The sequence below is a fragment of the Saccopteryx leptura genome, chromosome 3 (assembly GCF_036850995.1).
Source record: "Saccopteryx leptura isolate mSacLep1 chromosome 3, mSacLep1_pri_phased_curated, whole genome shotgun sequence".
Lineage (NCBI taxonomy): Eukaryota > Metazoa > Chordata > Mammalia > Chiroptera > Emballonuridae > Saccopteryx > Saccopteryx leptura.
This window is the reverse complement of record NC_089505.1, coordinates 348,826,964-348,846,071: the sequence shown is the minus strand read 5'-3', so window position 1 is coordinate 348,846,071 and position 19,108 is coordinate 348,826,964. Positions and strand designations below refer to the sequence as shown.

General features: G+C 33.2%; 1 protein-coding gene across 3 annotated transcripts in view; it reads left to right on the top strand.

The window, feature by feature from the left end:
• Nucleotides 1–19,108, top strand: part of CSMD3 (CUB and Sushi multiple domains 3) — a 1,231,016-nt gene that overhangs the window by 1,134,360 nt on the left and 77,548 nt on the right. For 2 of the 3 annotated variants that reach the window (XM_066379371.1, XM_066379369.1), the window contains 6 exons: nucleotides 3,444–3,632; nucleotides 4,016–4,162; nucleotides 5,586–5,774; nucleotides 11,530–11,715; nucleotides 13,683–13,877; nucleotides 16,544–16,717. In XM_066379371.1, coding sequence (XP_066235468.1) covers nucleotides 3,444–3,632; nucleotides 4,016–4,162; nucleotides 5,586–5,774; nucleotides 11,530–11,715; nucleotides 13,683–13,877; nucleotides 16,544–16,717 — 1,080 coding nt within the window. The remainder of the gene's footprint in view (nucleotides 1–3,443; nucleotides 3,633–4,015; nucleotides 4,163–5,585; nucleotides 5,775–11,529; nucleotides 11,716–13,682; nucleotides 13,878–16,543; nucleotides 16,718–19,108) is intronic. The other variant, XM_066379370.1, reaches the window with a different exon arrangement.

Here is a 19,108-nt window from a genome sequence, read left to right as displayed (position 1 = left end):
ATGTTGGTTCATAACAATTTTTTAAAACAAATATGGAATGTTTACTCAGTTCAGAACATTGGGGCCAAAACATTTCATAGGACATGACACTTGCTTTTTCATAATCATAGCCTAGGAAGACAGTCAAAAAACGGAAGGAAATAATAGCCATAAAATTTCTAACTGTAATAATACATAGAAGCATACGTTATATGGGTGCTGAGGAGGAAATCTACAATTCTGCCCAGATTGGTGGTGAGGATCAGGGAGTGTTTCAAAGAAGATGAGACACTTCATCTGGGCCTTGAAATACACCAGTGCTTCAAATGCAACAGACAAGAGAATGACATTTGAAACAGAAGCATGAAAGAATGTGTCACATTCCAAAAACTATAGATGTTCATTCAATGTTTGGAGCATTCCATTTCTGAGAAGGAGCAACAGAAAACAAAGTTGGGGAGGTGAACTGAACTTGGACTTCTTTCTGTCAAGCAATGATGCCACGGAATGGTTTCTAGTGAGGGAGTAACAAGCTGGATAACCCAAAGGGTTACTTACTTAGCTAAATATTCTAGAAATATTAACCAGCTGGGCACATGGTAAATAAACCCTTCCCTAAAATCTTGCTTCAGTTTGTCATAGATATTATTTATTTTAATATGCCATAGCTATATATTCAATAATATTCTTTATTTTTCACTCAGATTTTCCATTCTGTTTCCAATCTTCTAGTTTACTTATTTAGATATTTATGTTATTTATTTTTTATTTTGTGAAATGTAAAGGTCAGGCTTCTCTTTTTAGACTAAGAATGAGGTTAATATCATTTACTCAATTATTTTTTTAAAGATCTTACAATCATGTTTAAGAAGCAAACATCTCAGATTAAAGTAAAAGAAATAGAAGTAAGAGCCCTCCACCCTCCAAATGGAAACAGTTCTTCAATTTAGCTTTACTGTATACTATAGTCAAATATCTGTTTATTAGTTAAGGCAGACTTTATTTTCAAGTGCTTAATTTAATTAAAGAGCTGTTGCCTTAATTCACTGCTTTACTAACTCTTTTTTATTCCTAAAATACTTGGAGACTCAATAACCGAGAGTATTTAATTTAATTTGTACCAAGAAATGAATGCATAAATTAGTCATCCTTTATCTATGTTTTAGCAACTATATTTGATGTTTCCAAACCTGGCTTTTTTGAGCAAACATTGAACAAAACAAGGATTTTACTTAAGGTGGTGCACTAATTATTTTGAGATATAATGCTATCTAACACAAAGATGAAAGGTATACACTAATTGGATTAGAAAAAGGCTTGGGATGTACAAATGTCCAATTCACTAACCCTCAACAGTTATCTGGTCCATCCAGTTACTTAAATGTCCCTTGTATTAACTCTCAAATATTGGCCTATTCTAAGTTTAAAAACTCTTTAACCATGAGGTATATAAGACATTTTGCTGTGCCCGCTTCCACTATTCTGACAAATAGAGAGTTCCGTATTACACTGAACAAAGTCCTGTTTGGTGTATATATTGGTTTACATCTGCACATTGTGAGTAATTACAATGTTCTTCCCACATCATAGAACCTCACATTCTTAATAAAAACAACAGCAACAAAAAGGCTGAAATAACATGACTTGAATAAGGATTTGTCCTCTTAGGTACACGCTCTTTCCAAATGCAAATTTTACTAGATGTTTGTATTATTTGGTAAAATATATAATGTTATTGATGTTAAAAATTAAATTTTACTAGGCCTTGGCCGGTTTGCTCAGTGGTAGAGCGTTGGCCTGGCGTGCGGAAGTCCCAGGTTAGATTCCCGGCCAGGGCACACAGGAGAAGCGCCTATCTGCTTCTCCACCCCTCCCCCTCTCCTTCCTCTCTATCTCTCTCTTCCCCTCCCACAGCTGAGGCTCCATTGGAGCAAAAGATGGCCCGGGCGCTGGGGATGGCTCCGTAGCCTCTGCCCCAGCCGCTAGAGTGGCTCTGGTCAGGGCAGAGCGACCCCCCCCATGGGCAGAGCACCCCCCCTGGTGGGCATGCCGGGTGGATCACGGTTGGGTGCATGTGGGAGTCTGTCTGACTGCCTCCCCGTTTCCAGCTTCAGAAAAATGCAAAAAAAAAATAAATTAAATTTTACTATTGCTTTGGCCCTGTCCAGGTAGCTCAGTTGGTTAGAGCAGTGGTCCCCAACCCCTGGGCCGCGGACCGGTATTGGTCCGTGGGCCGTTTGGTACCATTCCGCAAAGAAAGAATAAATAACATGAAATGCTGTCAGAATAACAAATTTAAATACAGCCTGAACAATGAGGACATGCTCGTTCCTCCTTTAACTTAGCCCAATAAATATCGTAAGTTCAACAATTATATTTAAAAATACCACAGTTTTTATGCTGGTCACATAATTTTATTTTGTGCATTTATCCATCCCACCCTAAAGGCTGGTCCGTGAAAATATTTTCTGACATTAAACCGGTCCATGACCCAAAAAAGGTTGGGGACCACTGGGTTAGAGCATGGTCCCAATATGCCAAGGTCGCAGATTTGATCCTCGGTCAGGGCACATGCAAGAATTAACTAATGAATGCATAAAGAAGTGGAAAAACAAATTGATGTTTCTCTCTTCCCTTCTTCTTTCTTTCTTTAAAAATCAATCAATAAATTTAAAAAATTTACTATACTTTGGAACTATTATATCATAATTATTTTTTGTCAACATATAACATATTTTCTCTATTTTGTGTATATATATACAAAAATATACATGCACAAAAGTATATACATCCAGATTCAGACATATACACAGAGATACATATATATTTGTGTGATGTATAACAGAGATATTGTTCTGAAATAAAAAGAGCTTGTACTTTTACTTGCATTATGGTCTGAGGAGAACATGAAGAACTAAAAGGTAAGATTGGCGACCCCAACATTGTGTTAAATCCTCATGGCTGAAGCACGTTCCTGACAATAGAAGTGGCTTTGTCTAAAATGTATACCCTGAGAAAGCAATTTCCTGTCTGGCCTCACACGCCTGAGTTCAGGTTTGAGGAGGGCAGACAGTGAGAAAGGAGGGAAAGGGAAGGGCAAAGACATACACTGGAGAGGTAGAAGGAACAGGACATAAGGAGATGCGGAGAGGCAAGGAGAGAATACAAACCAAATAGAAGGAAAGAAATGTCTTATCTTTTAATTATTAATCTATTTATTGTCTAGAAGGAGTAAAGCATCTTCCTTGTAATAAAAAGAATAAAAACTAATACCATTAATTTTTAGGTTATTTCTTCACTTTTTGAACTGCAACCTTAATAAAAGTTGTCTCTTCTAACACGTAATTCAAGGTATTGTCTCCTTTCTACTATTGAACATGAGAACAGAGTATCCAGTATTTAAAATGCAGTGTTCACGTAGGCCTGAAACACTAACATCTTTTAATGATATCTTTCTTTGACAGTGCTCTGTCCTGCCAATGAATTACGGCTAGATTCCACAGGAGTCATATTGAGCCCTGGCTATCCTGAGAGTTATCCAAATCTTCAGATGTGTGCCTGGAGCATTTCAGTAGAAAAGGGATACAATATCAGCATGTTTGTAGAATTCTTCCAAACAGAAAAGGAATTTGATGTTCTTCAGGTGTATGATGGTAACCATGGGTTATATTTATTGGATATTCATAAATTCAACCGAGTTACTCTAGTTATTATACTTGTAGGCCTTCAATATAAACAACTGCTTATGTGGTTTTATATTACAGATATTTTTAGAATATCAACATCAAATTTACTTACATACCATATTAAAATTGTAGTTAACTTGGTTATCATTTTGCAAATCATAGATCCTTTAACTGTGAAATTAAAATGTGTAAAACATTTTATATTATGTTTTAAGTTATTATTGATGAGGTAGCTTGCTTGTGGAGCAATTTTACCATATTTAATACACTACCAAAGGTATAAAGTACTAAAGGTAAATTGGAACATAATTATTCAGTTGTATCTAAATTGTTTTCTTTTCTTCCTGAAGGACCAAATATTCAAAGTCCGGTGCTTATTTCCCTCAGTGGAGATTATCCGTCTGCTTTTAATATAACGAGTAATGGTCACGAAGTGTTTCTTCAATGGTCAGCAGATCATGGCAATAACAAAAAAGGTTTCCGGATACGATATATAGGTATGTGACAAATTATTTTTTCAATTTTTAGTAAGAAAAGGGGAGGCAGAGACAGACTCCTGCATGTGCCCTGATCGGGATCAACCTGGAAGCCCACTAGTGGGGGATGCTCTGCCCATCTGGGGCACTTGCTTTGTTGTATCCGGAGCCATTTAGCACCTGAGGCAGAAGCCATGGAGACATACTCAATGCCTGGGGCCAACTTGCTCCAATTGAGCCATGGCTACAGGAGGGAAGGAGAAGAGAGAGACAGAAATAATAGGGGAAAGGGTGAAGAAGCTGATAGGCACTTCTCCTATGTGCCCTGACTGGGAATTGAACCCTGGACATCCACATGCTGGTCCAACACTCTAGTACTGAGCCAACTGGCCAGGGCGGTATGTGATGCATATTACTTCAGTACAAAGCTTACCTCTATCCACAGCATGGTTGTAATTAAAGAGTATACATACCAATACTTGTGAGTTAGACACATTAGATTTGTTTCCCATGAACTCTCACAAAATGTTAATAGTGTTGCTCAGAGGGGTGTGTCTGATCTATTTAAGAACTTCTTTAAATGCCAAGTTTAAGCAGATAAACAGACAATAGTAAAACTTTCTTTTCATTATTATTCATTGATTTGTGATACTTGACATATTTAATAAATATATATATTTTTTCTTTAGGAGTGACAAGTTATGACACAGATATTCTAAATCCAATCTATTATCTACATTTACCCCTAAAATTTCATTTTTCTCAGATGAATAGATTTTTCAGATGAAATTTCAAAGCGTAAATAGATCCGGCCTGGCTGAATAGTCTCAAAGTACATATATATGAAAAAGCCATTTGACATTATCTTGTGACATTTCAGGCTTCAGAAGATAAAAAGTTTGATCTTATTGCATTTCTATCACCATATGTAAGCATTCTTAACAGCATGGAAAATCTTTAATAGATTATGGAATGCGAGGGATCTTTTTTAGACATCACCCAAAATTAAAGACATGATCTAACATGATATAGATGTCTGGAGATAACACAAAAGTGACTTTTAAACAACAGGTTCTAAAATATGCCTACTAGGCCTGTGGCATTTAGGTTTTTTGACTGACAAAAAATGCTTCCAAAATTCACTGAAATATTTATAGGGCTTTTGAACCTCTAGGGTGTTAAAAATATATTTTAATTTAGAAAGTATCTTTGATGACAATAAGAATTAAAAGAAGAAAATCCAGAGATAGTTATATCTCATAAAAGTTATGTCAGTAGATTGTCAAGAGAATAGAAAATAATATAATGTTTATATGAAATAAAATTCACATAGATGGCCTATTTTTAAATACTGGTATTCACTTATAGGTTTTTATAACTCTGGGTTGTAAAGAACTATTGACTCATTAATTATACTGTGACACATTTTTTTCCTTTTGAAAAGCTTTCTACTGTAGCACACCAGAATCCCCACCTCACGGATACATAATCAGTCAGACAGGGGGACAGCTTAATAGTGTGGTCCGCTGGGCCTGTGATCGAGGATTCCGACTTGTTGGAAAAAGCAGTGCCGTCTGCAGAAGGTCTTCCTATGGATATCATACCTGGGATGCACCTGTCCCTGCTTGTCAAGGTAAAGTCTCTTGTTCAAAAAAGGATAAACACATTAATAAAAATTTAACTCTTTTTACTTTGTAATTTGGATCACTATAACTTCCAAAGATATAGATATTCAGAAGCATATTATAGATGTCTGTTATGAATATAAGGCTTAAAGACACAGAATGATAAATTTGAGAATTTGACACATTGTTTAAAATATTTCAATTGCTGTAATGTGATGTATGCCTTTATCCACTGTTATACATACTCTGCTCATACATCTACCATTTCTATTACTCTTTTGTCAGAAAATAATTGACCCTGAGCTAGAGACTGTGTTACTGTGGCGTCTGCAGAAAGAATAGAGAGGATAAGAGAGGGCGAGTTCACTAAGGACTTTGCACTGAGTATGCAAAACATGTACTCTTAAGCAATAGATGTATTTCTTCTACACTGTTTAGCTAACTCCACAAAGATATGTTCTTTATTTTCATTTGAATTCTGTTAAAAATGGAAGCACTGTCAGGGCATTACATCCTGCTATAGCAAACAGAATGATAAGCTACTTAATCAACAAATGGCACATTTTTAGAGCTTTAGAATAGGTCTTGTTTTAAATAGTAATTGACTTTCTTATCTAAGATTTGTCATAAAGACAAATTCAGCATCAAGAATATCTTATGTCACTGAAATTTGAAAATTTTAAAATATTTAACATATCATATTATTTTATCCATATAAAACTAAATTTTATATTTGGTTTATTTTACCCAGAAAGTGGAGGTATTTATAACAAAAACTAACCTTCACATTAAAAATAAACATAATGCTCTTTGTTAACAAATAATAAAGTCCAGAGGCAATTTTTATAAAATAAATAAAATATAAAATTGGTTAATTAAAATTTAAAATTAAATGACAGCAATTTAAAATGGCAGATAATAGATATTACCTGACATCTGAAATGGCCTCTTTTTCCTATTAAACTATGATTTCTATTTCATAAAAATATAACTCTAATTGTCATGTATAAATAAAGGAGAAATGAAGAACTATTGTTTCATTGTTCTATTGATTCAGAAACATTAAACACTTATTAGAATTCTGGGAAGTGTTACAGTTTTATAACCCTGCTGGGTTACAAACATTGAAGGTGCTGACTTCATGTACAGTAAATATATTTTAATAAATATAAAATCCTCTGCTTTCCTTTGACTGATGAATAGCAGGAGTATTTACCAATTTCTTTTTAATTAAGTGAGAGCAGGGAAGACAGAGATGTACACCTACTGGAATCCACCGAGCAAGCCCCCTATGGGCAGATGCTCTGCCCATCTGGGGCATTGCTCTGTTGCTCAACCGAGCTATTTTTAGCACCTGAGGCAGAGGCCATTAAGCCATCCTCAGCACCTGGGGCCAGTTCACTTGAGCCACTCAAGCCATGTCTGTGGGGGGGAGGAGAGAGTAAGAGAGAGAGAGAGTGACAAAGAGAAGAAGGGAAGGAGTGGAGAAGCAGATGGTTGCTTCTCCTGTATGCCCTGACAGGAATCGAACCCAGGACATCCACAAGCCAAGACAACACTCTACCACTGAGCTAACTGACCAGGGTTTTACCAATTCTTAGTATTAAATAATTTCTAGGAACTGGTTTGGCAAAAAAAAACTTTAATCTCGTAATTTCAGAATCATGTGGATTCAAAATCGATATAATCTCTAATCATATGTATTTTAAATAAACATTAAAATGCTCTGAATTTTGAACTATTATACTAAATTATATAAGAACTCTTTATATATTTAATATACTTTGTATAATATATCCTGAACCTCTGAAAATTTAAAATTGCTTGATACAGTCATCTTTAAAATTTGATTTTTATGTATAGAATAAGACATTTACATATGGAGTCATGTCTTTTATACTTGATTTAAAATTGTTTTACAATTACAATAGGTAAATCAAAATGCATTTAAAAAAATATTTGGCATAGTAAAATTATTAAGCATTTTTAATTCAAGGAGTCATTTCCAAAATTGACATTTTATTATCATTGAACAATAATATTATATTTAAATTTTAATTTTTTTCAATTACAGATAAATTCAATATTATATCACCATAGTACAGTATACAGCATAGTGGTTAGATATTTATATAGTTTATGAAGTGTTCCTCCCTGATAAATCTGACACTATATATAGTTATTATAATATGGACTAAAATCCCTATGCTATATTGTAAATCCCCATGACTATTGTGAAACTACCAATTTATTTTTTAACTCCTTACTTTTATAATTTCTTAATTCCTTCATTGTTTTTACTCAGGCCCCTGACTACAACTCCCATCTTGCACCTAGCAGTTTGTCCTCTGTATCTATGAGTTTGTTTCTGTTTAGTGTGTTTATTTTGTTATTTTTCTAGATTGTGCATATAAGTAAAATTATATGGTATTTGTTTTTCTCTGACTTACTTCATTTAGCATAGTACCCTCTAGGTCTAGCCATATTGTTGCACACGGTAAGATTTTAATTTTTTATGGCCAACTAATATCCTGTTGTATATATGTGTTACCACTTCTTTAGTCATCTATTGATGAACATTAAAGATGTTTCCATATGTTGGCTAATGTAAGTAATGCTGCATTGAACATAGAGATGTATGTATGTATATATATATATATTGCTGCTTCATGAAATGGTTCTATCTTTACTTTTTGAGGAATTTTATACTGTTTCCCATAATAGTTTCATTAATTTGCAATTCCACCAGCAGTTCATAGGTGTTCCCTTTCTCTACGTCTTTGACAACTCTTTTGTTTTGTTGCTTTATTGATGATAGCCATTTTGACAGGTGTGAGATAATATCTTATTGTGGTATTATTTTGCATTTCTCTGATGATTAGTGATGTTGATTATCTTTTCATATATCTGTTGGCCATTATATGAATATCTATTCAGGTTCTCTGTTTTTTAATTGGATTGTTTTCTTTTACTTTAGTATTAAAGTTGCATGAGTTTTTTTTAATTTTAGATACTAACCTCTTATCAGCTGTATCATTGGCAAATATTTTCTCCAGTTCAGTAGGTTGTCTTTTAATTCTGGTGATGTTTTCCTTTGCTGTGCAAAAACCTTTTAGAGTGAGGTAATCCCATTTTGTTTGCTTGCTTATTTACTTAGTCTCCCTTGCCTTAATAGGAATATAAAAAAATTACTAAGAGCATTGTCAAAGAATTTGCTGTGTATGTTTCCTCCTAGGAGTTTTATAGTTCTAGGTCTATATTTAAGTCTACTTTATTTTGAGTTTATTCTTATATATTGTGTAAGAATGTGGTCTAGTTTCATTGTTTTGCAGATATCTGTCCAATTTTTCCAGTACCATTTATTGGAAGAGATTGCCTTTACCCCTCTCAATGAACAATTTTAATAGATTAATTATTTTCTAAAAATGTTTGTTGTGTATGACGTATTTGTGTTTAGGCATAAATATTTAAAATAAAATGCTGAAATGTCGTTGGGAGAACCAGTCACATAACGCAAATTTCTGTTTTGTTTCAATTTATTTTATAATCTTAACTTTTATGAATTTATTTTTGTCTCTTCCATCTCCTTGTACCTTCTCTTATGTTGACAATGTGAGCACAGCTAAAAATAGAAAATTTAGTCTACTACCTCTGTATCAATTTGGTTTGGGTTTTTTTTTTGTTTGTTTGTTTTGTTTTGTTTTGGTACACATTAAACAGCCATTCATTGATTTCCCTCCTCCCCCTTTCAGGAATTGAACCAATTCATCCATTATACAACTGAATATCATTCATTGTTAGGTAGAAACTGTCACTTTGTGTTCCCTGCCTCAATTTTAATCTGTGCCTTTTTTGAGACTTCTGTAGAGAAACCTTTTTATCAACCATTCAGTGATGATGGCTCTTCTGAACTTAGTTTCTTTCCTTTTTCAGCTGAGAAATTAAATTGTAAGCTCTTCATAATCATAGTTATCCTTTCGTTTTAGTATGTTGAATTTTATTCAGTTCTTAAATGTAGCCACTTTCTACTAACTACATCTGTGGAATTATACCATTTAAACTATATTTCTTTTTTACTTTGATAAAAGTTTAACCTATACTACTCCAACAATGTATAGTTAATTTATAAAAGATCAATTAATATACAGTCTTTAGTTTTGAAATTCCTAGAAGTTCTAAGTAGAAATATAAACATTTCTTTAACAGACACCAGGAAATCATTTATATTTGAAACTTTTATTTTAGAGGTTCTGTACTTAGATATAATAACATAATTATATAAAATTACCTATATAATTTATTTAGTCAAAGTTACTGCTTTTGTGTGCATAACTGTAGGTTATCAAATTTCAAAAGATCAAACTATTTACCAGTAGGGAGTCTCCTATTCAGTATTGAAAATTTCATATATATTTCATTGAGATTTTTTTTCACTTTATACTCAATTCACATGGATTAATTAAAATTAAATACCTTAATGTTTGGTTTTATAAGAAAAGTAGAAACAATTTTAGGTTAAAATTGGAGATAGGTAAATGGAACACAGCATTTGTAAATATTCAAACTAAGCTCATGTTTTTCTGTTCTTTATTTCTTTTGATACAAGAAAAATATAGTTACAAGTCTAGAATATTTTGTGACACCTATAAGACTGGATATGTCAAAATTCAGACATTTTTTACTTTATATAGTTTATATACAGTGCATATTCCAAATACTATAAAACTTCAGCTGGACCTGGGGCTAAACTCCTATTCTAATTTCTTGCAGTAGAGGTATGTGTAAATACACGTATCTGAATATGATGGTTTTCAACCACCAGTTCATGGACTGCAACCAGTCTGTCCACAGACTAGTGGTTGAAAACCACTGAATTGCTGCCAAATTAGTCTTTGAATACTTATGTTTCTGTTCTTTTTGGAGATACAAATTGTGTACTTGTACTTGTGAATTATGTTCTGTGTAGAGCAAAGACAGAAAACAGTTGGTTTTAGGAGATGCCTTTATAGTCATTTGAGTTAATAAGATGTGAAAATATCTTATATTCAATAAACTATTTAAATATAAAATTTTATCACACTATGATAAAGCTAACTTTCACCTAAGTCAGATTTATTGTAGATAAAAACCAAGACTTGTAAGACATATCAATGAAATGCAGGAAGACACAAACTAGTTTTTAAGACAATAAGTTCTAGCTCTGTATTTATTAAACATGTTCATACACATGATATGCCATGGATGGTGTCCAAGCATATAGCGTTTGGCTGGTCCTATAAGACAAAGCAATATCCAGCTTCCAGGTAAAATAAATCTATTTGTTTTATCCCTGGCCAAAGTTCTGACGAGTACTGGTTACCACCCCTTTTACAATCTTTAGTAATTATCTCTCATATTGAATGGACCAAACTTGCTATGTAGTGATACAGTTATGGGTTTCCACTAGATACACTCTATATTTACCTAACTTGCATTTCATGTAATCTATATGAATGCTGATAACCATACACATGCTGATAAGAAACTAATTAAGGAACAAGCAATAAATAATAATAATATGTGGAATCACCAATTTAAAAACATATTCAATTAGAGTTAGAAATAAATTATTCAAAAATTGTTTTCAGAAAAGCGTTTTTATGAGGTATTTCTGAAATTGCTTCAGAAGAGTTAATAAAATCCCAAAGAGTTTTCCATGCTTTGGGAGACATTAATAAATTATTTTTCTGTTTCTATGATTTTTCATTTTTCTATTCATTTTAGCAATTTCCTGTGGGATTCCTAAGGCTCCAACAAATGGAGGGATACTTACAACAGACTACTTGGTAGGAACTCGAGTTACCTATTTCTGTCATGATGGGTATAGATTGTCATCTAAGGAACTTACCACTGCTGTATGCCAATCAGACGGAACATGGAGCAATCATAACAAGACTCCTCGCTGTGTTGGTATGTGTGTTAAGGAAAGTTCATCACTTGTGTTTCTAGGAGCATCTTATATAATTTTAAATGTTATGTATTGTTTAAATTTTAGAACTGAAAGGTAGAAACAGTGGGCTGAACCAAAAACATGAGGCTAGTGTGTTCCAAAAGGAAAATTGAATTTAAAAGCGCCTGGGTGCAGGCGGGCTGAGACCAACAAAGGGTGTCAACCCCAAGCCACAGAAGGGAGCATTAGATATAAGGGCTATGGGTGGATTAGCATATCTTGGTCTATGGCCTTGGTCACTTGACTTGATGAGTAGAAGGTGGGGGTTCAGCTGCAGAGACACCTCCTCTGCAAGTTTTTTTCTGATGAAGCACAGGCCTAATCAGTGTGGACCTCCTTGGTGTCCTTGGTAAATCTTCAAGGCAGCCGGGGTCAAGTGTCTCCCAGGAACAGCTGAGACCTGGCACCTCTGGAACCATCTGCCTCTGGGTATTATCTGTGAAAAAAAACAAAACTCCCTGCTTTCTTAGAATACAAAGTAAATACTTAAAATTGGTGATCTAAGTTTCTTAGGAGTTTACAGGCTTTAACTTTCCAGAATAAATACTGTGGCTAGGTTTTTACAAACAACTGTTGTGATTTAAACTCCCCTAATTGTCAGGTGCCTCCCCAATGTAAGCTTTTCCTGACATTCCTGCAAGTGTCAACTTTTTGCTACATTTCAAAGGCCAGGAAGCCATTAAGAGAGGGAATAGCAAGCAAATAACTACAACAGGGATGAGAATGTTCTGTTTGGAGCCCTCCTTCTCCTTAGGGCCTATACTGTTCTCAGGATGGCAGTTAAGTAGTCATTTGATATATCAAGAACTAAACCCTGAAATGAGACCTGATGTCTAAGAGGAAAAGATAATTGAACTGTCTTACATAACAAAGTTGCATTTATTTTGTAAAAAGTAACCCATCATTTCAACTTAAATTTCTTTGTTTTTATTAACAAAATTATATTTCAGTATAGTCAGCCCTGATTTTTATAAGGATAAATGAAGCTGCTGAGATGATCCATAACTTTTTACCTTTGTTAGTTTTTGTTAGGTTACTTACATTAAGAATATTTCCCATTGCTTTCATTAATACATTAAAAGGTAAATGAATATTATATAATGGTAATAAAATATAATTTTGATAAAATTTAGTAGCAAAAGGATTAGAAAATGTTGGTTTAAATATGATCTTTAACTTTTCTCTATATTATAATGATTATTTTTTTAATTTAGAACATTTAACTTATCTATTATTTTGTTTAAAATGAGAGTTGTTAAATTATTGCAATCTTAACATAGATGTATAACAATGCTTCTACTTATGTTGAGCAAGTTTTGAATTAGTCAAGGTTTACATCACAACTCTTGCATAAAAAGTCCATTCTCATAATACAAATTTTTTCAAAATATAGCCCTTCCAAAACTTCTGAAGAAGTACGAGAATAGATTCTTTCCATATCTTGCCAATTATGACTAATCTGCAATGAACAGGAAAGTGCAGATATCTCTTTGAGATCCTGATTTCACTTCCTTTGGATATATACTAGAAGGGGGATTGCTGAATCATGTGGTAGTTCTGTTTTTAATCTTTTGAGGCATTTTCATACTGGTTATATGTATGTGTTCCATAATGGCTGTTCCAGTTAAATTCTCAACAATTTGTACAATGGTTCCCTTTTAACACATTCCGTCAATTATACCTTGATAAAGCTATACAGATTTTTGAGCTGTGAAATAACAGGACGAATTCAACTTCCTGCAGTATCTAAGGTTGGGAAGTGCAAAAGGTTACATGGAAAAGAGATAAAAAATAAATGCTATGACACAATAGTGGATGAATTAAAGCAGTGGTCATGTAAAGGATGGGATAGACATGAGATATATAGTTCAGCAGTGGAATAAACATGACTGACTTATTCACATTGATATTCTTGGCTTTTGTATAGTTGTTACATGTCCAAGCATCAATTCCTTTACCTTGGAACATGGAAGATGGCGAATTGTGAATGGTTCCCATTATGAATACAAAACTAAGGTAGTTTTCAGTTGTGACCCTGGTTATCACGGACTTGGTCCTGCCTCTATTGAATGCCTTTCTAATGGTACCTGGAGTTGGAGAAATGAAAGACCATATTGCCAAAGTATGTATATACTCTACTAATTTTATTTCATAAGATATCTTTGGTGATTGATTGCTTGATCACTTTTCCAAACACACTAGAGCAATAATTACATAATGTTATTTAAAAGATTGTTTATTCTCATTACATTTTAAATTTTTCTTAGTTATTTTTTATTAGTAGCTGCTTATAAGAAAAGCACAGGCTTTGGATTCAGAAATATCTGTTTGAATTCTTTGTCTATCATTTACTACAACCACAAGAAAATGCTTACTGCATACTTATAGTTTGCCAGGCAATTGCTTTAACAGCTCTTTACATGTATTATTTTATTTATTCCTTAGATTACATACTATAAATTGGTTTATATTATTTTATTCATTTTATCTAAAAGGTAACTGTGCCCTAGATTTATTATTTTACACAAGTCACAGAGCCTATAAATGGTAGAGAAATGGAGCTCAACATAAGCAGTCTGACTACAACCTCATTTTCTAATTATTATGTTATATGATATTTATTCTTTTTAATTCAGATTGTTTTTATAAAGATTTAATGATATGATGTATTAAAAAGTATCAGCTAGAAGTCTAATGAATAAGTTTAATATAGCAGACAACTATATATTTGTAAGTAGTACCTGGTTTTATTCTATGTACTAATATTCTATTTTGTGATTTACTTTCTTATGTCTCTATGAAAACAGGATTTTGGAGTTACCCTTTATATAAGATAGTCAGGTTGATAAATTAAAATAGCAAAAATAGATGTCTAAAGTATAGCTTATATTCTAAAAATGCGGCATCTTTATTTGTAAATCTTTGCCCTATTTCTTAGGGTTTTCTCCCAAGATCTTTCTCTGCTTCTACAATTATTGTTTTTCAATATAATTTTGTCAAAAAGGCACATGACATAGGGATATGTCAAAGAGGTAAGAAAAATGATCTACAACAGAAACACTAATCAGACATTCAACAACAAATGTTTGCCTGGTTCCTTTATGCTCAATCTTCTATTATGTAGAAGGGTTTAATTGATAAATAAGATCAGATTTCAGGACACAGCCAAGAATGGGAAATGACAGAAAATCTACCAATTGCAATTCACTGAGAGAAAATAGAAAGAATAGTAATTTTTCTGTTTCTCCATTTACTTACCATTTAAATTAAAATTATATTAGTATTATTAATATTAATAAATAATGTAGCTACCTCAAAGCATTATTTGGGGATTAGTTCAAAATAATCAGTACATTTTAACTCCTATATGCAACTAATTTAAGTTTGCAAATTTTCTATTTCATCTAATGGCCTTTGAAAGTCTGTAGCTGAAAGCCACAGCTGGGGCCAGAATAAAGCATTATGGGCCGGTGGTTAAGTATTGAATTTGGATTTAGACCACTGGGTTTAAATTTTGATACAGCTATTTACAGGCTGTGTAACCTTATTACTTAATTTTTATGTGCCCACATCCTTGTGTATACAATTCAGATAATAACTGCATCTACCTCACAGGTATTTTTTTTTTTTAAGATTTGCATAAGTGAAAGCACTAGTAATAGTGTCTGATGATACAAAATCAGGACTCAAATAACATAATATATTATATTTCTTTTTCTAGAAAAAGATTTTATTGATTTTATTTGTAGTTTTTAAATATGAAGGAGTCCAAAAAGCTTGATTCTGAATGATCTAGCAAGTCAGTTAACCTCTCCTTTTCCATTTTAAAACCTACAAACAAAACATGAAATATAATTATATCTAATGCAGGGGTCTCAAACTCGCAGCCCGCGGGCCACATGCGGCCCGCCGAACAATTTTGTGCGGCCCACAAACTAATCCATGAAGTTCAAAATATTTTGGATAAAATTAAGTAAGCCTAGGGGCCTACTTGTATTTTTCATTTCTCTAGCATCCTAGCTAGATATTAGCTTAGTTAACAGCAGTTGTGATGCGAACTACAGTTTCTGGTCGTTTTGTGACACTGAGTAAACTGCATGTACGATTGTGCTTGTTGTACTGATTTTTTTTTGTTTTCAACTGCAGTGAGAAAAGTGTTTTTTAACTGTTGCCTTTTGTAGACCTAGTGCGGCCCGCCGAATGGCTGTGATCTTGCTCTGCGGCCCACATGCTGAGTTGAGTTTGAGACCCCTGATCTAATGGTTCTCATGAGAACCAAATATTTCATATAAAGTATTATTTATCAACTGCAGGGGCCTCAACAAAAATTATAAAATTAATTATAATGACTATCTTAGCATTAGATGAAGAAACTTTAGCTCAAATAAATCAAAGGGATTGCCCAATGTCACTTGATAAGTAAGATAAAGATTTTGAACTAATATATTATCTTCCCTTTAATCTTGTGATTTCTCCCCCTATCCCACTCACACACCAAACCTTGCTCAGTGACCAGTTTGGCTAAGCAGAAGATTTACGTAAATAAAATAGCTTCATCATATGTCACTGTAACTTCGAAGATTTTATAGGGAATTAAGGGGATAAATTTTAAATTACGTCATCTATTTTATCTACATTTTCACAATCACTCAAACATGGTTTACAGAGGTCAATTTTTAATATAAATATGTCAAATCCTAGGGAATACAACATGTTAAAAGCATGGTTTTGTTACAAGTGTATATTGACTATGTACTTAAGAGTTTTAACTTTCTTATTGTTTTTAAGTTATTTCCTGTGGAGAACTACCTACACCACCAAATGGAAATAAGATTGGAACTCAAACTTCTTATGGCTCGACAGCCATCTTTACCTGCAATTCAGGATTCATTCTCGTGGGCTCTGCTGTGAGAGAATGCCTCTCCTCGGGGCTTTGGAGTGGATCTGAAACCAGATGTCTAGGTACAGCTCTTTAAATCATTTTAACCAAACTTTTTTTTCCCTTTTGGGCAGATGCAGCCCTGGCCCGATAGGCTGGTTGGTTAGAGCATCATCATCCTGAAGCACAGAGGTGCCTGGTTCTATCCCTGGTTAGGGCACATATAAGAGCTGATTGCTGTTTCTGTCTCTCTTTCCCTGTCTCCCTTCTTTCTCCCTTCTTCTCTCTCCCTCTCTAAAATCAATACAATAAACATTTCTTAAAAAAAAAAAAGAACGAAAAGAATGCAGCCTTTTTTTCATAGTATGAGGTAACAACTTTTAATCACTCATTAATGATTCTAAAAAAACAGAAAATATTTAACTTTACAAATGTCTCATGGTAGAAAATCTATTAAGCAGATAACTGAAAGTTCATCAACTAGTATAGAAAATGAGACTCTTATGTCATTAAGAAGAGAAATAAGTAAATCAGAAAAAAACAGGAACTGCATTATTCCATATGTAGGTGGGACATAAAAGTGAGACTAAGAGACATTGATAAGAGTGTGGTGGTTACGGGGGGAGGAGGGAGAGGGAGAGGGAAAGGGGGAGGGGGAGGGGCACAAAGAAAACTAGATAGAAGGTGACAGAGGACAATCTGACTTTGGGTGATGGGTATGCAACATAATTGAACGACAAGATAACCTGGACATGTTATCTTTGAATATATGTATCCTGACTTATTGATGTTGCCCCATTAAAAAAATAAAATTATTAAAAAAAAAAAAAAAAGAGACACATTGTCTTCCAGGCATGTTGAAAATAAAAAGGTGAAAACTAATTGCTGAAAATTATATGCCTGCATACTCAGCAGTAAGGAATTCATTGTAATCCATAGTCAGTTCTCCTCTCATCAATTTGCTTAAGGTAATGACCAAAGAAGCAAAACAACTTTGACATTTAAATATCTCTCTCCCTTTTTATTTCACAATTTCAACATATGTAATATTACCTTTTGTTAAAACTTTTTAAATATTTTTTTAACCTGATTTTGGGGCAAATAGAATTTTTTTCCCTAAGGGTAGTTAGAATTTATTATAAAAAACTATGCAGTTAAAAAAAACTGAACTAGTTATTTTTTTGACAACTCTTCTTTTATTATTCAAATGATATTATGATTATGCCTTATCTCTTTTTTCAATAATTTTAATATTAAGAGAAGGTATGATTTATGCCTTATTTTTCTCTAAAATGATATCAAGATATAGCAGCCAGTATTGAATTAGGTATAATAAAAGTTATTCTAATTGTTCACTTGTCTGTTGGAAACAGACACAATTTTTTTTGTTTACCAATTTAAGATTGCTGATTATTATGAACAAGGTGTTGCTAAATCTACATTTTTTCTTACTGTTTAAAAATATTATGCATGACAGAAAAGTCTATACTTTAGCAATTTAAATGCATATTGTTTTACCCATAAGCTTGAAAATTTTATGGTAATACACTGACAATTTGAAACTGAAAAGGTTTGGTTAGATAGAGGTTTTGGTAAATTTTCTTTATGTCCCTTCTCAAGCATTTTTGGAATCACAGTAACAATGCTTTCTTCATAAGAGCACATACATTTAAATGTGCTATAAGACACAAGAAACAGGAGATAAAAAGAAAACAGAAAATCAATTAAATCTGTATATATTAAGATAGGGCTAAATAATCAAATAAAAATGTTTCCTAGTAACTCCTAAACTGATTTTAGTTATGCTAATTTCATTTAGAGATTACTTAGTTTACTTATAAATTTGAAAATGTATATGCAAACTAAAATAAAATACATTTTATGGCTGTATGACCTTATGAAGTTTTACTGTATATTTTTTTATCGAATATTGTATATAGTGGGTGGTTTTATTCATCTCTTTAGAATCCCGATCCTGTTCTCTGAAGAGACAGGGCATAAAAAGAGTATTTATGAGAAAACATTGCCTCTCAGTCTGTGAAGACAACATCCTCATCTATTGCAGAGGACACAGTGTCAACATCAGATATGAATTTAAAAGGATGTCGGTAGGAGGAAAGTGCAGTTGCCGAACAAGCATATCCTAACATCTTACATTTAAAGTGATCTTACGGAGTCATGTAGTCCAGTCATTCTTCTCATATTTGAAAACAACTTGTTCTTATAGCCCAGATACTATTGGCTTGAAATGGTCACTAGAATGTGCTTATAAATGTTTCTCTAAATATAATGCATATATTTCCAACCCCTCAGAATCTTATTATGAATTTTTCCATTGAAAACTCAGCTTTGTACGCCCATATTCCCAGCCCCTGGATTCTGCGGTTAGCATTTTGTTATATCTGTTTATTAGCCATCTGTCATCCTTTCAAGCCTCTATCAATCCATCAATTCATTTTATTTTTTGATGCATT